This window comes from Telopea speciosissima, chromosome 5, assembly GCF_018873765.1.
Source record: "Telopea speciosissima isolate NSW1024214 ecotype Mountain lineage chromosome 5, Tspe_v1, whole genome shotgun sequence".
NCBI lineage: Eukaryota > Viridiplantae > Streptophyta > Magnoliopsida > Proteales > Proteaceae > Telopea > Telopea speciosissima.
The window spans coordinates 69,273,856-69,298,051 of NC_057920.1; the positions used below are offsets into that span (position 1 = coordinate 69,273,856).

Genomic DNA, 24,196 nt, shown 5'->3' on the forward strand with positions numbered 1-24,196 from the left:
TCCTTACGTCTTACTAAATACGGATTTCATCACAATCACAACTTTTTCTGTAACTCTTCATTTCTTCATCTATTTTTGTCTTTACCGCTTCATCTTCTCTGTCTTTTTCTTTCTCTTTATCGCTTCATCTTCTCCGTCTACTGAATATCAAAATCGAACGAGAACCGAATGATATAATCGAATTTAAACTGGATATAGTAATTGGATGTAGTAACTAGATAAGAACAAAATTGTAACCACATTCAAACCGAACCAACTAGGATTGGTTAGAGTATTCAATTCTAGAAACAATCTCAGACTTGGTTCGGATCTGGATCCCACTGTCATTGCTTGGAACCGTATGGGATCTGAACCCCGAATACTCGGTTCCGTACCCAATTGACACCCTTACTACCAGGGTCTCAAAACACGGAATCTGATCGAATCAATCTCAAGAACCCTAAAATCGGTGCTCAAATTGAAAACTCAGCAATTCTAAAGTTGCTTGACATGAATGGGCCATGTCGAATTGGCTGGAATTGCGATTGCGATCGATCATGATTAATTCCAATCTGAATCGGCTGATTCAAATCCCAAAATTTGAAATTGTGGTAACTACACTAATACCTCAAGTTTAGTATATTATGTTTGGGTGACTTGCTTTTCATAATTATTGTGTTGCGTTTTGGGTACTATACCTTCATATTATATTATGTTTGACAACACTCTATTTCCTCGAATAATTATCACCTCCAATTTGCGGGCACCTCCAATTCCTCCAATTCCTCTAATAGGGGGGAGTGAACCCTACCTTGGGCAGTGTTTTTGGGCAGGGGTAGAGTGATCATTCCCGCCCCATGTGAGGAATTGGAGGAATTGGAGGGGATAACGATTCCTATTTCCTCTACTATCTATGGGCAAAGTTGAAATTATGAAAAGAAAGGTACCCTAAACATAACATTTATCACCAAAAAAAACCTATAACATTTATGAAGCGTGAGGTATCTCAAACATAAGGTCGCTCAGGCTGTGTTTGTTGTGCATTATTAGAATGCATTCTATGATGATAAAAAACGTTGCGACTGTTTCTATCGCCTAAGAATGCAACTTGGAAGCATACCAAACACTGCCATAGTTTCTCTAAGAGATAGATACCCCATGTGTAATTTACCCATTAATTTTATGTCCTGGAAGCTGTTACAACCGTGTTTGATATGGAAACAGTAACTAGGGCAGCAGTTTAAAAGAAAAGTTGGCCCAAGAAGGTGCTTTGGTTGTGTCCACTAATGCACAGCCATATCTCAAAAACCAAGAGCAATGACAATGGCAGGAGTTCTGTGAAATAGCAATTGTGAGTAGGAAGAGAATTGTTTCCCTGATCTCCCATACTAGGTGAAGCCATGGCAGCATGCGAGTCTACAGTCTACAGTTCCATCAGAGATTTAAACAGATAATCGAAAATCCGAATTTGATTCGCATCCGTATCTATTTAGGAATATTCGTAATTGGACAGGGAATATCTGAGTCCGATCCGTATCTGATCCGTTTACATCCCTAATCAGAATGTCTCATTAGAGGATAAAAAAATTGATCATCTTGTCCATTAAAACACTTCTCCTGCCCCCTTCCTCTCTTTTTCCCTTCACTCCCTTTTCTGATTGTTTGAGTTTCTTTTCTTCTCTATGTGATGGTTAAGATTGAGTTCTAAGTGGGTTGGGCTGGGAATACCTTTCTATAGGATCAACCATGACCTGCCTGATTTTTGTTTGGGTTTAAGAATGCTGACCAGCCAGACAAAAGGAAAATACTAGGTGTTAGTTGGATTATTTAGTGAAACATTTGGTTGGGTTGATCCATGAGGGTTGAAGAAAACCAACTTGAACCCCGGAATTTAAAAATCGAATTCCCTCGTATCTTTTTTTTTGGTAACTAATTCCCTCGTATCTGACTCGGGTCAATTTAATACAGAAAACCCTAGATGCCTGAAATATAACAATTTCAGCGTCGATCCGAACAAGTCTAGGATCAGAATCGAATCGACAGGGATCTATCCAGATTCTGATTTTGGGTTTTTAAACCCTCTACTTGGAGAACCGTTTATTACCAAGGACAAATGAACAAAAATTAAGAGAAAAAGCATTAACAAAAGAGAAATATGTAGGGGATGATTAATGTTGATGGCCTGGTTTTAGGTATTAGTTTGGTATCAAACTAAAAAAAAATATGGCCAAATGATCTCTATGCTCCAGACACATGGGGTGGGAGAAATGGCCACCCTGTGCCTTTGAGTGACGGGCCCATGTGTTTGGGTGCAGGCTGCGTTACGGCACAAAGAACATCAACCCAAAATATATATATATATAAGTTCTCTGTGCGGGAGTGTGGTCTACGCCAGCACTCCCATGAATTTATCTCTCTTCTTCATATGAAAAGACACATTTGCCCCTTGTTTTGAGAAGAAAAGAGATAGACACAAGATCGAGAGTGCTGCTGTAGCCTACACTCCCGTACAGAAAACTATTTCATCTCATATCTTTGAGAATAAAACCACCCGACACGATAAATATCGACCTAATACCAATACATAAAACCATAATTGATGGGAATGGTGAAGAATGCATAGATGCCATGTGGTAGCAGCAGCAAGAGTGTGGAAGGAGAAGGTCAACTAGGTGGCATAGCTAGCCTTTTAGAAAGAAAGAAGAGGAGATATGATGCTATGAGAAGAAAGGGCTAATTATTATTTTGGGTCAGTGAGTCTTAGTTTGGTGTAGAACCATTACCTTTCTTTTTACTATCATTGCTGCTGAGGAGGTTTGCTTTTCATTCAACTACGAAAATCATTTTTGATTCCCACTACCCTAGTCTACTATATATACCTTCCCTAGCTCCACTTAGAGCTTCCTCTTTTGTTACAAAAACCTAGTGAATGAATAGGTAACTGTTGTTATGATTGTGATTTGAAATTGCACACCCAAATGCTAAGGGGCTTTGCTTAGCATGTGCACACACATGCAACTGTGTACAACACATGTGCATGACCGTCTAAGTACTACGTATACATGCCCTAATATGCATGGCTGTGATCATGGTTTTAGGGATTGATGTGGTATAACGGCACATTAATGGTTGTTGTGAAAAAGATATCATCTATTTAATTAGATCTACTTAATTAAAATAATAATTAAATTATATAAAAAGAAAATTGCACATTGATATCATAGAGAAGATTTTTCTATTCTTTTAATTACAACATAATTTGATTTTAGTTACAAGCATTATTAATCATTTAATCATTGTCGTCACCTATAAGTGAGTATTCAAGATGGTTGTATGATTCTTGTTCCATCATTCCATTCTTTCAAGAGTCATATCTTATGTTAGAAGTACGCAAGTTCAAATCTTCGCTTGCACTTTCAAGCTTCTGTCCCTTTCATTTATTTATTTTTTCTCTCCCTTGTGAACCTTCTATTTGTACCAAGTCACTCTTCACTGCTATTATCATTTAGTCTCTTTAATCTAAATGATCAAACCATCTTTATTATGTTACCCTTAGTTACCCAAAAATAAAAAAAGCTACCCTTACTTCATTAGTTAATTTTCATACCAACAAGACTATCCTGATTGCAGTCTTATGTTTGTGGTTTTATCTTTCTTAAGAGCAATGGTAAGGTTGCTCTATTGTGACCTAGTGGTCGCAGTTCAACTTAGGAAATAGCCTCTCTAGGAAGTAGGGGTATGGATGTACACATAGTACACTCCCAACTCAACGAGAAAACTATAAGCCCTTCCCTAGCGTTCCCTATTTTTAGAGCTTTCAACCACCACCAACACACTTTACCAACCCACCCTTGTTTTTGCTGTCATTTTGCAAGGTTGGACCCTCCAGCTCCCGCCACGGCTAGAGGAGAGCCAGATCCGATCACAATGCTCCCATCTTGCTGCGGCCCAAGACCTGGCCAATACCTCTGAGGCCCATCATATCTTCACTGATGCAACTCTTTCTTCTAACCCTAAGGCTATGAGGTTAGGGTGCTTTATTCTTAATGAGTAGGATCGGCTTCTACTGATAGATGGGACCCACCTGTGAAATGACTAATCCATCCTTGTTTTTATTGTTGTTTTGCGGGGCTGGACCCCCAACTCCCTCCACGGCTGGAGGAAATCCAAGTCAGAAGGGGGAATAATTTTAGTCATGTGATTCAACTTTATGTATGAAGTATTGGGGAGGGAGTATAATTAAAATGACGATCGTGATGTGAACATGATTCTTTGAGTGGAATCTAAGAGAAGGCATCAGTTGGTGAAAGAGATGAAACTAAGATGGCATGTCAAGATATAAAATCTTAGGAGATGCCTTTTGGTGGTGTGTGTGTGTGTGGGGGGGGGGGGGGGAGGGAGATTAATCTAATATATCAAGACTTAATTTATCTAAATCTTAGGTACCCTATGTGTGTAATTAACTCAAAAAAGTAACCTGATATATCAAAAGTGAGGTACCCTAGACATAATTTCTCTAACATTGGTTACCTTATGTATTATTAACTTAAAAAATATTAAAAAATATTAGGAGATCCAACATTAGGGCTACAACAGGGTCGGGTTGGGCTGGGCTTTATAGAACCCTAACACAACCTTGAATCCCTTTAGCTGGGCCAGGCCCGATCCGATCCTGACTCAGGGTCTAAAAAATCCAACCCTCACCTGCCCTCAGGGTCAGGCCAGGCTGACCCTAATTGGCCCTGATCATGGGGAGGATGAAGAAAATGCATGAGCTGAAATGGGCCGAGGAGAAAATTATCAATTTTACGAAAAATGACGCAATAATAAAATGTATTATATTAGTTATTATCTTCATATATAATATATTATATAATAAAATGTGGATGACGTTTAAAGTTTATTATATATATATATATATTATATCAATATATATTTTATAGTATAACTTAAAACAAGGTCGGGTTGGGCCAGGCTAGGCTTAGCCCGAGGTCTCAACCCTGGTCCTACCTGACCCTAACTCAGGGCCAGAAATTTTCAGCCCTGAACCGTCCTCAGGGCCAAATATCTCAATCCAAAACCTCTTCGGGCTCAGGGAGGGCCAAGACAGGTTCAGACCGACAGGACCAAACTTGCACCCCTAATATATGTATTATTGGGGAGGAATTATAATTAAAATGATGATCAATATGTGCACATGATTCTTTGAGTGGAATCTATGAATAGGGATCACTAGGTGAAAGAGATGCAACTAAGAAGAAGCCATGTCAAGAGATACATCTGAAGAGATGCTGTTTTTTAAAAAGAGAAAGGGGGAAGGGGGCGGGGGTGTTTAAGGATTCCTAGTGTTTCTCTCCTTTGTTATACTTTTCGTTACTTGACCTCAACTTAGGTAGGATGTATAAGCTGGTCCAAAAAATAACAGTTTCGGAAACATGGAGAGAAGATCCACCTGCCCATTTCAACTGGAAGATCTCTGGCTTTTCGCGACTCCTGTTAGATCTTGATATAGAGGAGCATTACTCTGGTTTCTTTATGGTTGGTGGCTACAAATGGTGTGTACATAGTGATTTGATTTCTTCGCAGCTCTCACACCTTAATTACAATAGATCGATGATCTAAATAACTCTTTGTGAATTAATCCCTTATCATCATCAGGAGACTGTGCTTGTATCCAAAGGGTGTTGAGAATCAAAATGGGGAAGGTCACATCTCTCTCTACTTGGAGATGAAGAAACCAACATCTTCAACCGGTTGGGAAGTTTATGCAAACTTCAAGTTATTCATTTTCGACCAGAACAACGGCTATTATCGTGCCCTCGAAGGTACTATTTATGCATTCTTTCTTTTTTTTGGTTGGAAATGAATTTATTCAGCAAGCCGGGAAACACTCCTGCCACCTGAGGCGACACACTCAGAAAAACAGGGATCGGAATTGGGTCAAACCATTCTTCCCGAAACGGATAGGGCCCTCCTGGCAAAGCTATCTGCTATTGAATTAGCAAACCTTGGAATAAAAGAAAAGATACAATCATCCAAATAAGGGTGTCAAAGTTAAGCTCGAAGTACTGGTGGCCTGACCAAAACTGATTAGTTTAGCATCGAATCAAACTGAACCTTTATCGGTTTGGTTTCAGGTTAGGGTTTTATAAATCAATATAAACCGAAATTAAATTGGATTGATCGAAGGCATCGATTGAAATAAAAATGCAAATCGATATAAAAAAACTGAGACCGAACTAATAGTAACACAATAAGAAACTGAAAACCTAAAGAACCAGAATTTTCTCATTGAGTTCCTTATGTATACATGTAAAACCGAAACTAGACTAGACTGAGCCGGTCTGAATCTGATAATAACTCAATTACAAGCCGATAACAAAAAATCGGATCAAACTGAAACTTCCTCAATGGTTTGGTTTTGGGTTGGCTTAGTACCAGACTGAAACTGATTCAGCCTGACCAAACTAGACTGAATCGATCGATTGACACCCTTAAATATAACCTTGTATTAATTTATTGAACCGGTTGTTGTACACTTTTATATACAGTTAGATGATAATATGTATCTTTTTGCTTTTATAAATATCCCTCCATACACTCTTAGTAGAAACAGTAAAAAAATTATTTATAGAGGCAAAATGATACATGTCATCTTCTAACCTAGGAGAAAGGTACACATACAACCCGTTTTTATTGAATTGACACGCTGTGTCTTGTCAGAACCTAACCGGCAGAGACTATTTCATGCAATGAAGCACAAATGGGGTTTCGGCCAATTCATGTCCTTGGCTAGTCTGAAAGAACCTTCAAATGGTTTCCTTGTCAAGGGGACGTGTGTATTTGGAGCGGAGGTAGTAATCCACAAAGAAAGAATAGCTCCCTTCACAGAATGTCTACAAGTACTGCACCAGAAAGAATATGGAGAATCGACAATACTAATTAGAGTTGCTTCAGATGCGAGTGGAAACTCTATTTCTGGCTCAACATTTTTTGTGGGTGGTTATCAATGGTAATCTTTCATCCTTCTCCCCTTGTAAATTTCATGGTTTATGGTTCAATTTGTCTGATGAAAAATGGGCAGCAATTGAAGTGCAAATTTTTTAGAATCCCGCCCCCCATTTTTTCCCCTTAGGGGAGGGGATCTATATACTACTTGCATGTATTGGATTCTTGTTAGGTACTTGACTGATATGACAAAAGCTCTAGAACTGATGGAATGTGTTAAATCAAACTCTAAACCTATCCCATACTAGGCTGGCCCATACATTAGAGTGGGTCCCATTAGGCACCTAATGGGTGCATGCGACAGAAAGTACCTCTCAATTGGTACACAGACGAGGCCCACATGGTGATCAAGGAAGGAGAGAGAGAGAGTAAGAAAGCAATATACATGCCTTCCCTTTCGCTTATTTATAAAATTTGTTTCCATGGAGAGTTATAAAGTTTTACCATGGGCATATAAAAAAAGGATTAAGTTTTCTTTCATCCATGGAGAAGGAAGAATTCTTTCGTCGCACAAGTGATATAACCTTATGATTGGACTCCTATGTCATCAACTCCCACCCTTACCATATAATTAAGGTCCAATACAATACCCCCTTCTTAATCTAATCATCGGCATTGATGAATGGATTTCTCCTTCACAATGGGTGAAAAATAAAACGGAGTTCAAACAAAACAAAACAAAAACAAATGCCTAAAAATTTATATTTGACACAGTTGTCATTTCAGCCATCAGATCTTAAGTGTGGAATGACAAAAATGCTGGCATTTTATGTACAAAGTAGAATGATTCTATTCTTTTTGGGAAAAAGAACGCTAACTGGGTCAGTAATCTTTGTGCCTAGATTCATGACCGTGCGAAATGATTGCCCCACCCCATAGAAATGGGAAAGCCTGCCCCCCATGATGCTTCCATGCATGCTCTCATTGGACATCATGCATGTGCAGGCCCTAGAGGCCCGGGTAGCATTCTCTTTCACATTCTTTTTGTTGGAGAGTGTTTGCTACAACGCCAAGATACAATATTGAACCAATGAGAGGGAAAAGTTACGAATCCTCCAATAGAATGCACATTTAATGAAGAGAGAGGATGTAGGATCCACGGATGGAGCGTGAGAGGGCATGTACAAGAATCTGTGCACGGGCATCGTGCTATTTCTTTTCCCTTTTATATAATAACGCTTTTTTGGGCTGGTTTAGGCGAATGATGGTCCAAGCTAAAGGAATTACCGCTGGCAAAGGTGGTTACCTCTCTGTATTTCTAGAATTGTGTGATGCTTCCTCTTTACCGTTAGATCGGAAGGTGTATACAAGCTACATACTACGGGTGGTGGATCAGAAGGCATCAGGGAATAGTGGCATACCACATAGAGGTAAGCTTTTCTGTGATCAAGTAGATTTTCTTGCCTCTTTTACGGATGTAGTCCATTCAATTAATACATCCTTTGAGAACTTAAAAAATTTTACTTTTGCAGGCGTGGAACAATTCTCTACTGAGTCTGGTAAATGGGGTAATGATGCTTTTGTCCCACTCTCCAATCTCAGGGACCCAACAAAAGGTTTCTTAGTCAATGAAATCTGCAAACTCAAAGCTGAAGTTACTGTCCTTGGCTTAGTGATAGAGTAATGGAGGTTTTGTGATTTTTATTGTTGGTTATTGGTTATGGCTTAATTGTAAATCCAGATTGTTCTGCCAGGGGATTCACAGTTTATCAAAATTAATAAAGAATGTAATATACAATCCACACATAAGAACTGTTGTATTTAAAAGTTTTAGAATCAAATTATACCGTTTATAGAATGCTTTTTGAATCACTAATAAATTGTATTGAGGAGGTTGGGGTTCTTGGGCTGTCTTGGGTTTTTGGGGGTCCCATGGCCGCTAGATGGGTCTATCCATCAAGGACTCTTAGGGTCTCCTCTTTGTTGGTAGAAAAAAAAAAAAAACAATAGAATTAATATTTCTTCACACCATATATAGCTTGGGACTCAGTGTGTAAACCCAAGTCAGAAGGGGGCCGGGCATGGAATCAGGCGTGTTAAGGATGTGTACAAAGTGGGCGTCATCAAATTCAGCTGGAAAATTGTCTCAAGGCATCAAGGTATTGTCCCAAGTCTGCATGGGAGTTAGCTCGCTCTAAACGCCCTATCAAGAAGAACATTCTGAGACACAATTTCATCACTTGGCAAGCCCTCTCACAAGTCCTGCTTCAGCTTCAGTCTAGATAGGTTTCAACCTCCTCATCTTGTATCCTTTGTTGCACCGGGGTAGAGACAGTGGAGCATCTATTCTTCTTCGAATGCCTCTTTCTCTCATTCCATTTGGAAAGGAGTAGTCCGTAGTTGTTGGCCTTTCTTGAGGTCAATTCGCAGCTTTGAGAAAGAGTTGCATAATGAGAGAAGATTCGATTGGCAAGCTAGATAGATTTATGTGCCTCTCTATCTACCATATTTGGTATAAGAAGAATCTAAGGAGGTGGTCCTCAAAGGTCCTCAAAAGTCCAGAACGAACCAGGTCATTTGGGATGTGATTGGTTTTGAGATCAGAAGCCCCTCGGTGCTATTAACCCTGCTGCCCCTGATTTTTCCAGGAATCAACATGTAGCATCTTGTTGGGGAAACTTGATTTCCATTTTGTAATTTCAGAGATATTTTAGTTTCCCCCTATTTTGTGGCAGCCTCTTTGTTGGACCCAGCCACTCTTCTTAATTTTGTCATATTTATAATAATCTCAACTATCGTGTGCTCATCTTAATGAAGTGACATTTTTTTAATGTATTTTTCATACTTGTATTCCTGTTCTAGCTTGGTTTGTACTATGTATCTTAATTTTAACTTGCTACATAGAATGTATACTCTTGTTTTCACCAACAAAAAATATATATCTATACACTCTCGTGACTGAAATTGATGTCAATTGTCCTTGGTATGGAATAAGATCTTCTTTAGCAACTCAATTATTGGTGTTAAACGTTGTATTCATATTCTAGCTAGGTTTCGTTTATAATGCCAAAGGTAGAAATTAAAACTGAAACATTTATTAAACGATTCCATATAATGAAACCAAAATCAAACCGCTTATTAAACAGTTATACAATTCCTAAACGTTTTCATAGAAAACGATGCACCTAAAAATCTACTCTCATAGGAAAATGGCATAAGTATTTACTTAATATAAACCTACTCTCATAGAAAAATACATAAGTATCAATTTATTATAAACATGTTTTTATAGAAAAAAGGCATAAACAATTATTAATATAAACCTAGTTCATCTTTTTGCATTTTAAATGAGTACTTTAGAAAATGCATAAGCAATTTCATCAATGTGGGAATGAAGCCATGAGAATGTCGAAGATTTGGAAAGGTGATATTTATTTATGGAAGAAATATTTTTGAGGGGGAGTATCCGCCCTATGCCCAGACCCGTGTTTGGGAGGGGAGGGGAGGGGAGGGGAGGAGAGGGGGGGAGGGCGGCGAAGTGACCGCCTGCCCCATGAATGGAGGTAATGACCGCCTTGTTATGCCGTTGCGCTAGGGGTGTCAACTGGTTTGGTTCTGGGCTATCGGTCTAGTTCTCTAACGGTTTCGGCTCTAAGGTGTCAAGACCAAATCTGGACCAATACGCTCAACGGTCCCAAATCTGAGATCCAGGACCATTAACTAATGGGTGTTCCGGTTCCGGTTCCTAATCGGGTCCAAACATGCCCTTGTTGAGTAGCCAAATGTAAAACATTTTTCCCTTTGGAAGTAAAAATCTCAAGCAAGCTAGAATCTTTCAAAAGCAATTCATTAACAACTGGTGTGTGTCCTCTATGTGCAACAGATATGAGAGGGGTACGTAGAATACTAGAATTTGAGGGGTCAAGTGTCTTGCTTAGTCTTGGGTCATGTTCTAATAGCAATTAGACAACAACCGTATAATAAAAGTCACTTTAACAGTATGTTAAAATAGCAAAGATCACCTTTTAACATTTTAAAACAGAAAAAATGGTGCAAGACAAGTTCAAGTGTATGCATTTCTTCCGGTTCCAATAGTTACTTAACAGTTCCGGGGACCAAACCAGATCCGGACCAATAAGCTATTGGGTGGGTCGATCCAGTTACTAGCGGGACAGTTTCGGTCCGGTTACCGGTTCCGGTCCAAAATTGACACCCTTATGTTTCGAGCTCTCCCATTGGTCCCCTCACGTACGCAGGAGCCACACTCCCCCACAAAGAACTCTTCCCCTTTATTTAATATTTAAATCAAAATATAATTGATTTTAATCGTTTAAATATAGTTCATTTTTAAAACTAAGACAGAACCATTTTTTATGCCTTAATCAGAGGTTTTCATTTCGTCAATGAAATGAGATTATCAGATATATGGATCGAATGTGACTCGGCCTCAGTTGTGCTGCTTATTCAAGCTAACAAACTCCCATGGTTTCTTTGGCAAGAATGGTTAAGTCTCCAACCCCGTCTTTCATCTATCAGAATGAGGATTACTCATTGTCTCAGAGAATACAATCCAGTAGCTGATTTTCCATTAAGGGAGGCTGCAACTTTAGGTGAATTAAGATTAGTCAATAGTTTTCCTGTTCATATTCAAGAAGAGATAGAAATTAAGGATATTTAGGGAATACCCTGATATCGATTTTGTTCATAGTTTCCTTTTGAGGTTGGCCAGCCCTGTTGATGGCATTGTCAAAGGTAGGGCTGTCATTTTTTTCTTCACTTGTAATCCTTGGGTATGCCCAAGTTCATTCTTTGTAACTTCCTCTTTTTAAAACATATTCTTTAACCTAAATAATTTATTAAATGGTTTCGTAGTTCTGGTGTAAACTGTTCAGTTTGATTTCGATAAACAATTTCATTGTGTTTTTTTTGGGAGAATGTTCTCTGTGCTGGGGCGTAAGCTGCGCCCAGACACATGGGGGTGAGCACAATGACCACCCTGCCCTTCTGAGTGGCAGACCCATGTGTTTGGGCGCAGCTTGCGCTGCGGCACAGAGAACATGAGCCCTTTTTTTTTTTTTTTTTTTATAGAAACTTTAACTTATATATAGGGGTGTCAAAATGGAGGCCGAACCAATTAAATTTGTGCTCAAAAAAGAAATCGATCATATAGAACTCCTTGTTGTATTGGTATTAATTTAATTAAAAAAATTTATTGATGTAGGCTATTCACAAATTTACATTTTCAGAATCAAAATCTTGATTACCAATTTCCTGACACCAAAGGCTTATGCGGTTTTGGGTGTTTACAAGAAGCGAAAAGAGGGGTGCCTTTCTTTATCTCAATCCTCAAGCCTCCGGGTACCATTAATAGAGAGCAAAAGATGATTCTAAACTTGTGGATTAAAAAAATAATAAAAAGATTATCGTGAACTTCATTAGTGATGAGAATCTTAGGAGGTGCTTTTCTTTCCGGGTGCTTCACTTGTGACAGAAAAATGCCTTTCTTCATTCTTGTCACTAACGAGGTAATTAATGGAATTGGACTAAATAAATATATAGTGATCTTAAATTCTACTTCTTTGAGAAAGTAAGGTTACAATTAATTTCTTTTCTTTTTTATCACCAATAACTTTGGTTTACACCAAGGCGATTTTCCCTATAGATATATAATGGTCATGACAGCTAGCCTAATAGGAGGTGGTGTAGATCGACTCCATCTTATCTCACTCAGAAACAACAACCAAACACATCAAAATCTGCACAAGATTGAGTTTTCTAAACGAATAATACCATGTATGGGAGGGTGCAAAGAACATCATTTTCGGAAACAAGCAGGGGAGAACCACCTGCCCATTTCAGCTGGAAGATCTCTGGCTTTTCACGACTTTCAGATCTTGATGTTGGGGAGCATTACTCTGGTTTCTTTACGGTCGGTGGCTACAAATGGTATGTATACGTACGAGTAGAAAAAATTATGGGAGAATGTTCTTTGTGCTACAACGCAGGCTGCACCCAGGCACATGGGCAGTCTTTGCAGGGGGGCAAGATGGTCATTGCATCCACCCCCATGTGCCTGGATGCAGACTGTGCTGTGCTGCGACACAGAGAACAGCGTCCAAAAAATTATATATATAGTGGTCGATCGATCTCTTGGCCGGCGGCTCTCATATATATATAGCTTAATTACTAATACAGAGATCGATAATCTTCTAATTAACTTGTGAATTAATATTACTATTATTATCAGGAGATTGTGCTTGTATCCAAAGGGTAACGAGGATGATAATGGCGGAGGTCACATCTCTCTCTACTTGGAGATGAAGAAACTAAAATCATCAACCGGTTGGGAAATTTATGCTGACTTCAAGTTATTCATATTTGACCAGAAGAACGGTTATTACCGCGTCCTTGAAGGTAGTATTTATGCATTTCAGCTAGCTTCATCCCTTAAAACATAATTAATTAACCATCTAATTGATGATCGAGGTGGTTTAATTTGACGACTCATTTAATTAGGCAGTGTTTCGTATGCATTTTTATAATGCATTTCAAGTCGATTTCGCATTCTTGGGTGATAAAAACAGCTGATTTTTAACGATAAAAAATGTGTAATCGACCTAGAATACATTCCAAGAATACATACCAAACACAGCCTTAGTTTCCACAATAACAAATATATACTTCCGAGTTCCGACGTACCTAGAATGCTCCTTTTTACAGTATCTTTGTCCCCTCCAGTTCTCTGTCTGGCCTAGTTCCCCCAGTGCCTATAATAAGGGAGGCCAGGGGCGGAGGCAGGGGTGGGGGCATTAACCACCCTACCCCTGCTTGAACACTCTGCCTGGGTGGGGTCACCCCTCCTTATTACAGGCATTGAGGGAACTTGGCCAGACAGGGAACTGGAGGAGATAATTTTCCCCTTTTTACATGTAAGTGGGTCGGAGAATGTTGTTGCCCATGTCATTTCTAAGTGGGCTTGCAGTCTCCTACCCTTATCAAGGATTTTGAATTTCCGCTTTTCATGAGGAATTTTAAAGCTTGTAAGCGTGTTTTTGCCCTCTGAGGCCTAATATGTTTTCCTTTGTGAGAAGGTGTTGTAGGTTCAATGAACCGGCCCTTTCCCATATATATAACTAAGGGGATCAATGTTTAACCCGATCGATATGGCTGGACCGATCAAAACAAACCAGTTCAACATCAAACCGAACTGAATTCTTTTCAGTTTGGTTTCGGGTTGGGATTTTATGAAATCAATAGAAATCGAAACCAAATCTGACTGACCGATTACATTCACTGTAATCGAAAAATAGACCAAACCTAATAAAAAACGGAGACCGAACTAATAGTAACCATAAAAGAAACCGAAAACCTAAAAAAACCCACATTGTCTCATTGATTTCATTATGTATACATGTAAAATCAAACCAAACCCAATAGTAGCCTTATTACAAGCATATAACAAAAAACCGATAAAACCTTACCAATTCGAACTGAAACTGAAACTTCCTAAACGATTTGTTTTCGGGTTTTGATTCAACCAAATCGAGCAACTGGATCAAACCGACCAATTGGCACCCTTAAATATAATCCTATTTTTATTGAACCCTTATCACTTACTCATACGTGTATGTTTTACATACAGTAGGTTAGTGGCAACATGAAAGGATATTTATAGATACATGTCATCATGAACCCGGATCCTCTCCAATGACATTTACCCACAAGAGTAGATCTCACACCATCCATGGGTAAGGGGACCCCACACCCCATGAATGGTGGGATTGGTGGTTAAATGTCATTGGAGAGGATCTAGATTCTGTCATCAACTTAACGTATGTACAATCAAGTAGGTGACCCTGACTGATTATATTCAATTGGCATGCTTTCTCTTGTTAGACTCCAGCAATTATAGACTATTTCATGCAATGAAGCACAAATGGGGTTTCGGCGAATTCATCTCCTTGTCTAGTCTCAAAGATCCTTCGTATGGATACATTGTCAACGGGACGTGTGTATTTGGAGCGGAGGTAGTAATCCGTAAAGAAAAAGTAGCTCCCCTCACACAGTGTCTACAAGTACTGCACCAGCCAGAATATGGAGAATCGACATGGCGAATTAGAAATTTTTCAGATTTGAGTGGAAACTCTTATACTTCCCCAACATTTTTTGTTGGAGGTTATCAATGGTAATGTTTCATCCTTCTCCCTTACTAATTTTAAATGTTACGCTTCAATTTCTTTGCTGAAAAATGCGCAGCAATTAAAGTGGATCTGTGGGATTGTAGAATTATACTCCCCATTTCCACTTATTAGTGGAGCGGATCTACACAAAGTTTGCATATACTAGAATCTCCCACACCAACTCAATGGGCCCACGGCCTGGCTTGCCCCAAACCCTAACCCAACCCTAGGAACTTCAATCTAAACCTCAATCCAGTTCGGCCCTACTAGGACCAAGCATTCCCTCAATCCAGCTCGACTCTATCAGGATTTTCTCAAGCCCGGTCCAGTCCTGATTGGCCCTGAATATCTTGACCCATTGAATCATAGAATTAACAAAGTCCAATCATAACCCACTTAACAAAACCTAGGTTTTATTGACCAGGTTTTTTTTTTGACATCCCTACGGGCACTTGCTTATAGAACTCTAGCTCCCCACCTATTTTTTTATAATAACAATTTGTTTGGATGGTTTAGGCGAATAATGCTTCAACCTAGAGGAGTTTACACTGTCAAAGGTTGCCTCTCTGTATTTCTAGAATTGTGTGATGCTTCCTCTCTTCCGTTAGATCAGAAGGTGTATGCCAACTACATACTACGGTTGGTCGATCAGAAGGCAGACAATGACATAGATCATAGAGGTAAACTTTTCATTTCTCTCTTTACTAATGTAGCTAGTCCATTAAAAAACATGATTTTTTTTTTTTGAGAAATTTTAATGAGTTTTACTGTTGCAGCCATAGAACAATTCTCTGCAGAATCTGGTAAATGGGGTAATGATACTTTTATACCACTCTCCAAACTCAAGGACCCAACAAAAGGTTTCTTAGTCGATGATATGTGCAAACTCAAAGCTGAAGTTGCTGTCCTTGGCTTAGTTGAAGAGTAATGGATCGAGGTTGTGTGATTTATATGATTTGTAAATAGTTTAATTGTAAATCCAAAGTGTTATGCCAAGGAGATTCACAATTAATCACCATAAATACAGTAAAATTTAAAAATACAATCCAGTCATACATATTGTTGAAGCCAGACGAAATTTCCCCAGAGTCTGCATTTTTTACTGTAAATTATGGAAGATTGAGTGAAATTCTCGGTTATTTGCATTAAGATTCACTGGTATATATACAAAGATACAAGTAGAAGAAATAGGGAAGGATTAGAGAAGGAAAGGATCCATCTCCATATCGTATATGATATATAGTTTCCATATAGAGAGGAATTCTATTATCACATGTGATATGAATGAGAATTACAAAGATGTCCAAAGACCAGAAATCATACCAAACACTGATACCGTGAACTAAATCCATGGTGACATGTTTCATATACACAATGACAAACATGGATGAGTCCATATGATAGAAGATCATAAGCATCTCATTGGTCATCTTTCAAGTCAAAACATGTCAAAGAACTTTTTTAAAATTAAAGTTCAAAATGGCAGTAAAATCATAAAAATACCACTAACTTTATAGCCAAATGGCCTCTGGGCGTAGGGGGCCATGCGACCTGGCAGCGATCCCCCACACAACTTTTTAACCCCTTTCTCATGCCCATTTTAGGCTGAAATGTGATGGATGATATGATTTGTTTTAGTTACTACTGTTGTAAAACTAATCTTCTTTTGTTTGGAGAGTTTGATTGTTTTTCTTTGTTAGATTCTATCTTATCCTCCTCTGATAAAGGTCAACCTCAAAATTCGAAGTCTTGCATTGTAATGGTTCCATACTTGGATCTACTCTGTGCTTTTAGATCTGGGAGTTGATTAGCTGAAATAAGAAATACAGAAATTTTATAACATGGCATCAAAGCTAGAAGCAGAAAACAAAAATATACATTATTCAAATTTCAAAAATTTTGAGTTAAAACCATAGCTGAATCTATAAAGGCTGACAAAATAGTTCTAGGAGGCTTCCCAGAACTGAAAACCTTAACCATCCAAATAAATTAGGTTTTGTATAATTGTTTGGTCAGCCTGTAGTGTGGCAGCATTGGGACTATGGTTCATATCACCCTTTCACCAAAAAAATAAAAATGGTTCATATCATCCATCCCCACTTCACCTGATTGAAATTGCTTGATCAGGTGGTGCTCTGTTTGAAGTTTAACTCTGAAATGGCCCATAAATAATTGGACTCCCTACTCCTTCCTGGAAACAACAAAACCTTCAAGGATGGATGGCCTTATATCCAAATTACTACCCTGTGACATTTATATCACTAACAACAAACACACAAAAAACAGAGACAGAGAGAGAGAGAAGCATTCCATTGTGCAATCAAATCTAAAGAGGATCAATTCTATGTCATGAAACACAATTAATTAAATTGACTCCTACAGAGTAGAAGAATAACTAGAGAGAATTTTGCCCCAACCCAAATACCCAATACCCACTAACACCACTGGTAGATAAATGATGATTCATGGGGAGAACCCAAATACTGTTACAAGTGAAAACTTCAAAAACACAGTTTAACCTTTTATGCATCAATCGATACTGATCAATTGGATGCACGGCACGCATTGATCCCATCTTTGCAGTCTTTTGTCAGGTCGTTGAAGGTTTCAATCTGCGTTTTGCCCCTCAAGAATACCTCAGTATCAATTGATACCCTCATGTAACCATCAAAGTCAACTGGAACTCCATTGTTAAGTTTTGTGGTCTCTGCATACCACTCGCTGTTCTCATCCCAAAGATCCTTATAGTCGTTGAGGAAATGAATCGAGTACTTGTCCTTCAAAGGGTCGAAAAAAGAAGTATTGGGCTCATTGGTGGCAATAAAAACATTTCTTCCATCTTGAATCTTGTCTTTTAGAGATGAAATAAGGGCTTCAGGTGAAGTATCGGCCTCTAGATTTGGCCAAAGTTCCTTATTCTTTGCCTTTTCACCTCTCACAACATGAATAGAGTCAAAATCCCAATCCAATTTTGAGGCGATCTCAGATGCTATGGCCATTAACCTTCTAGATTTCCAGACGAGGTCCCATGGACGTTGGATAACAGACTCTGTCTCTCCTTCGCAAACTCTGTACCAGTAATTATCTGGCTCTACATTTCCAAACTTCCTCATAATCACAGTATCCTTCATCTTGGCAAGCTTCATCGGTGTGACCCTAAAATCCTCCACAAGTAGAAGACGCAAACCATCTTTAAGCTGCCATTTCCCCCAATCTAACCAGAATTGATTCTTGTCCAGTACAGAAGTGGACTCCTTCAAATGCTCAAAATCAAAGTAAAACCTAAAATCCTTCCCCTCCTCGTCCTGATGAGATGAAGTGTGCATTGAATTTAAACAGATTGTTGAGTCCATAACCATTGTACGATTCAAATACCGAGCTTCACCCAAAGCACACAAAAAGCCCCAGAGGTAATGGCTCATGCTCTTGCACCTGTCTCCACCACCACTGTAAATCAAGTACTTGCCATGACTAAAGGAATTCTCGGATTCAACAATTGGAAGACTGTCATTAATTTCTTCTCCAACGACGGGCAAAGAAGTATGAATCTCTGCAACATTCTTTGGACTCTTCTCGAACACTTCTATCTGATTATTCTTCCTTCTCCTCGCATTCACACCAGAATGGTAATCTCCAATCCCAATCACAGTGTAATTGCAGTTTCGAGACCTTGAAATCACATACCTACGGTAGTCTTTGTAAAATGCAACAGTTTTTCCATGATTGGGTCTAAATCTCCATGCCATATCACACGAACTCTCATTCGATCCACGGACAGGTTTTCCAAAACGATAAAAATGGATATCCTTGAAATGTTGTATGGATGCTTTCATCAGAAGATTAAAGATATCTCTGTCTGTACAATCAATTGGTTTATCACTGTCAATACCCTCACAATCAGAATCAGAATCGTGTGGATTTTCAATGGCTACAGGAACATCGGTGATGTTGATGAAAGTTCCAAATGCAGTTTGGTCAGAAGCCATGAAATCTTCACCAGTCTTGACAACAGTTTCATCGGATTTGAAAGTGGCATTGGAAACTGATTCAAGGAAGTTGTTGATTTTGGTTGATGGATGGAACAGAGGATCCTCAGGTTGGTAAGTAGCAGCAATGATAGTGAATATTATGACCCCAAATACAAAGACACTAAAACAGAAGTTTCCAACCAGAGCAAGAGCATTTTGTCCCCAGTTCTCTGGTCTGAAATTCCAGGGTCTGGATAATAACGAGCTACCCAACATCATTTATTTTTAGACAAGAAAACCTCAGAGAAAGAACCTTAATTATACTCCACTGAAATGAAAGCTAAAAAATAATTGGACACGATGCAACAAACAAACAAACAATAAGCATGGAATTCAAATTACAATATGATTGTTGAGGATCAAAATCCAGACTTGCAGAAAGCTCAAGGAATTGTAGTTAACAAAAAGGTCAACGGATTAGGAGATGATGAAACAAGGGGAAAAAAATAAAATCTGAATAGAAAATCTAGTCATTCATGAAGAGAAGAAACAGATTTACATAGAAGGAAAATTGACTAAAAATTGGAATAAAATCTTGGAATAACCCACCCACAGCTGTTTCACTGAAGCTAGAAGTAAAGCAGGCAAGTATGTAATTGTAAGGTAGACAGAGATAAAGGAACAGAGATTCTGCCGAACCCCAGCAGAACTATGGATGCAGGTAAGATCTCGAAGGAAAACTGTATTCGATTTTCAAATATCTGAAGCTTTAATCAAAGAGAGATAAAAGGATATACTAACAGAGCAAAAGTCCGAACCTTTAATTCATAGATAGATCAAAAGCAAGCAAAGCAGCTGAAGGAGGTCAGGATCTTCTTCGTATTTCGAAAACTCAGTCACTCTGAGTCTCGTTTAGCATTGACCATCTCCATGGCTGCGTGAGCTTTGCTTTGCTTTGCCCGCCTTGTAAATTGGAACTCTATTTCAATTTTTCAACAAAAGAAGGGATTTTTTTCACAGGATTCCGTGAGTGACAGAAGATTAAATCTAAGCTGCTTTCTAATGAACGAAACGTGTGTGCGTACCTTGGGAGAAAGAGGGACCCCATAGTCAACGGAGGAATTGCGACACAAATTACAATGTCAACGATTTTTTTAGGTAAATTACAAATCACCTCCTGATTTTCAATCGAAATTCAGATCACCTCCTGATTTTTGAAAAAACTCAAATCACCCCTTGATTTAGACCTCAAAATATCAAATTAGTCCTTGTTAGTTTTATGCTGTTAAATGATGATATCACCCAGTTAAATAAATTTAAATCCTTAAACTACCCTTGACCAGTGTTGATTTATGTTTTTACCCTTGTAAATAAAAAACCCCAAATTCTATCTTCTTCCTCACATCATTCTATTCTTCCCCTGCAACTCAGTCTCAAACTGAACTTCACCGGAGAAAAGAAAGAGAGTAAATTTCGGAAGCGATCCCAGCAACTTCGAGTAAATTTCTGCCCTCGTCGGCATTGTTTCTAGGGCTTTGAAATCGGATGGTCCATAGAACTTTCCCTCAAACACCGCCCCAGTGAAGTCATTAGCATCCAATTTCGTCTCTTTCGAAATCTCTGTACGGCTTGAGAGCTCCAGGGATCACTGCAAAACCCAGAAAATTTTGAATAAATCCTAGTCCTTCAAGAAAAATCAACAGAGTAGAGGAGTGGTTACAGCACAAAACCGAAATTGAAATATAGAAAATGAATATTACGTTTTAATTTCTGTGGGTTTGGAAGTTCTGCGAGGCGAGGCTTTGGGGAGAAATTTTGCATGCATATAGACGAACGGACAACAGATTGAGGAATGCAATTCAAATAAAAAATAGATCTTTCCTTCCCCCAAAGGCGTCTCTTTGAAAAAGTAGGATTTGGGGGAAGAAAATCTGAAAGGGTGAAAAGAAAAAGGATTTAAAAATTGGAATAAAAGAAAAATAAACAAAGCCAGAAAATTTTGGCAGTTAGAGCATGTAAAAGAAGAGCCATGACAGGAAATTAGTTGGTCCGAGGTGGAATTTTCATGGAGATATTCTTGTTCGGAGTGAAGGTCTTGAACTCAGGCACTGTTTGGAACATGAGTTGCAGAAGTGGGGTTTGAATCAGGGTAGTTCAAATCACTGCAGAAGGGTTGACATCTAGGATGCTCGACCGTCGTGACCCCTCCATTAATGACCTCCGCCTTGAGCTCCTTCACATGTCCCTCTATCTTTTGTCGGACAATATGCTCGGGAAGCAGAGGTGGTGGCGGCGGCGGCGGTGGGGGCGGTGCTGCCATCGAAGTTGCAGGGAAGGGGTGGGGTATTTTAAGTTGAAGATGAAAGAAGGGTAGTATTGTAAATTAAATTCTAATGTTTTAATACAAGGGTAAAATAGTTTTTTCACATCAATAACTAACAGGAGACTAACATCATTACTGATTTAAGTTAAAAAAAAAAAACAGAGGGTGATCTATAATTTACCCCTTTTTTTGTCTCCCTTTAAGTAATTCACTGCTCAACCTTTGAGTAGACCGGGAAAACCCCCCATATAAGACCTGCAATCTCTTTGGGTAGTAGACCAGGAAAATCAGGCCCCGAGGATATGAGAACAGTTTGCAAATTTCCATACTTTATGTGCAAATGAGTGGGAGCTAGCTAGGGGTGTAAATGAATAGACGAAATCCGTTTCCGTATCCTTGTTCGTATTCGTTTAGCACTATCCGAATCCATCCGAAAGCTAAACGGATGCGGATACGGATAGGTTATAGCTATCCGAAAAGCTATATTTACATGTAAACGGATAAAATATTCAATCCGAATCCGTGTCCGTATCCGTTTAGCACTATCCGAATCCGTCCGATAGCTAATCGGATGTCGATGCGGATATAGCACTATTTGAGCAGAATCCGATCCGTTTACAGCCCTAGAGCTAGCCTCACACATCCCTTAGTTTTTTTTTTTATTATTTTTCTTGAGTGAGCGAGTGGCATATTGTCCTCGTCAATTTGTTTTAGGACTGAGTCCCTTTTTTAGCTTTACCTTTTTTTGCCTTTAGTCTGTTTTTAGGCTTGTTTGCCTCCTTTTTAATCTTTAATAAAAAATTTTAATAAAAAAAAAAAAAAAAAAGTGGAAGCCAGCCTGGAGTAAAATTACTTTGAGGCAACCTGCCAACGACAAAGATCTTACAATTGCATAAGACACGATGGGGTAATCAATTGATTTTGATTTTAATTTTGATTTTTCAATGGGATATATAATAAAAACAGATGGTTCGGTTTGGTGCAAATTTTTTTAAAGTAAAATTAAAATCGAACTGTTTAATAAATAGTTTCACATGTGGAAACCGAAATCATTTATAAAGTTTAATCGATTTTTTAACTTTTTTTATTCAACCCGCTACTTTTCATTACATGTCTTTTAAATTTTTTTCATTGAAATGGAAGTATAAATTGAATTCTTATATGTTTTTTTGTTTCAATTATTTGATTGCACTATACTATTTATATATTGTTAATATTAATGTCTAATTATTGTCATTACATATTATCAAAATCGAACTGTATAATAATTAGGTGGGAAGTAGCTTGAGGAATGGAGAGAGAAAGGGTAGCGGCCACTCCCATGCCATTTTTTGAATTTGTCCGATTTCTTTTGATAATGGTATTAGAGGCTAGAGCAATATGCTCATACTCCTGTGTGAGGAAGAGTATTGGGAATAATCTCACATCGGTTAATCTAGAACTTTGGGTTTATAAGGATGTGATTTGCAAACTAAAATTGATTATTGAAATTGAATTGAAACATTTAAATCGAACTGATCAATGTTAAATAATCGGTTTGGTTTTGATTTTAAAAAAATAAAATCGTTTATTAAATGCTGCAATTTCGATTGTTTAGAACAGGTACACTGTTGGAGAAATAATAAACACTAACCGATTTAAAAATTTGATTATTTTTTGCATTCCATATAAACAATCTCTAGTGTTTTGTAATGGATTTACACTATGTACATTAATTTAAACATTTTTATTTCCTCAGTCATAATTTAAGACTAGTTGTCGTGCTTCAAGCCCATCAACATTTGATTTTACTCATATGCCCTTTCACGTACGCGTAGGGTCTAGTTTGGCAGCTTATTGACGTATACGGTGCCTGAACGGGATGATGTTCAGCTCTACAAGTGGATACAAGGGTGGCCTGCCTTTACATCATATGGAAAGAAGGCTGCGAAAGAGACTATCATGCACGTTGGTTTCATTTCTGTTATGGTATTTATGGTCTACAAGGAATGATCTGTTGTTCGCAAGGAAGAAATGGCTACCGGAAGAGGTGATTGCAGTGGCTAACAAAGCTTGTTCGGAGTTTCTTGAGACTGCTAGAAGATCGCACTCCCCATCACCAGTTGCAAACTCAGGTATTCCTGTACGGTGGATACCTCCACCAGAAGGCGTCTTTGCTCTAAGCTGCGATGCTTCATATACAAAGAAACGAGATCATAGTGGAGTGGGATTTCTCATACGGGACCATACTGGACATTGTCGGGTGGTAGTTTCAGATCCACAGAGGTTCGAGGAGGTGTTGGTAGGTGAAGCGCTAACGGTGCATCAAGGCTTGTTAGAAGCCATCTCAAAGGGGTTTTTGAAGTTTAGAGTGGAGAATGATAGCCAAGAACTCATCTCAGCTCTTCAAAACCCGATTACTATCTCACACTTGGTTACTAAACCAGTGCTAGAAGATTCTTTTCCTTGTTCCATATTTTGAGGTTTGTAATTTCCAATACATCCCAAGGGCTACAAATGTTGTGACAGATTCCCTTACATGCTAGGAGGGCACAATTTATAACGGATAGGATTGTTTGGCCCAATATCAATTTCTGATTTGTTAACCCACAGATGATAGATAGTAGGAATGTAATCCGTTTTAATGAATAATTACTATCTATTCCTATCAAAACAAAAAAATTTTTATTTTTTTATTAGGATTCAAAAATAGACTATCTATTCCTACGAAAACAAAAATTTTTGATTTTTTTTATTAGGATTCAAAAATAGGTTAGTTCCTAATCTTGTTTAGATTCGGTAACACAAAAAAATAAAAA

The 24,196-nt window shown here is 38.4% G+C and overlaps 2 protein-coding genes across 2 annotated transcripts; one reads left to right on the top strand and one right to left on the bottom strand.

Moving 5' to 3' along the window:
• The first annotated feature begins 5,322 nt into the window (after positions 1 to 5,322).
• Positions 5,323 to 16,089, top strand: LOC122662303 (protein RESTRICTED TEV MOVEMENT 3-like). Its single transcript, XM_043857892.1, has 7 exons — positions 5,323 to 5,326; positions 5,386 to 5,534; positions 5,638 to 5,804; positions 6,703 to 6,991; positions 8,185 to 8,334; positions 15,768 to 15,787; positions 15,884 to 16,089. The coding sequence occupies exons 2-7, from the start codon at positions 5,515 to 5,517 to the stop codon at positions 16,033 to 16,035; spliced, it is 798 nt and encodes a 265-aa protein (XP_043713827.1). The 5' UTR covers positions 5,323 to 5,326; positions 5,386 to 5,514; the 3' UTR covers positions 16,036 to 16,089.
• Positions 16,090 to 17,452: 1,363 nt separating this feature from the next.
• On the bottom strand, positions 17,453 to 19,403 carry LOC122660788. The gene has a single exon (XM_043856019.1). The coding sequence runs from the start codon at positions 19,352 to 19,354 to the stop codon at positions 17,651 to 17,653; it is 1,704 nt and encodes a 567-aa protein (XP_043711954.1). The 5' UTR covers positions 19,355 to 19,403; the 3' UTR covers positions 17,453 to 17,650.
• Positions 19,404 to 24,196: the final 4,793 nt, after the last annotated feature.

Excerpts from the sequence above, each read along its gene's own strand:
- LOC122662303 (XM_043857892.1), top strand. The coding sequence starts at position 5,515 with ATGGTTGGTGGCTACAAATG. Across the intron at positions 5,805-6,702 it reads CTATTATCGTGCCCTCGAAG|AACCTAACCGGCAGAGACTA; the intron begins GTACTATTTATG and ends GTGTCTTGTCAG. Across the intron at positions 8,335-15,767 it reads GTGGATCAGAAGGCATCAGG|CAATGACATAGATCATAGAG; the intron begins GAATAGTGGCAT and ends TCAGAAGGCAGA.
- LOC122660788 (XM_043856019.1), bottom strand. The coding sequence starts at position 19,354 with ATGATGTTGGGTAGCTCGTTATTATCCAGACCCTGGAATTTCAGACCA.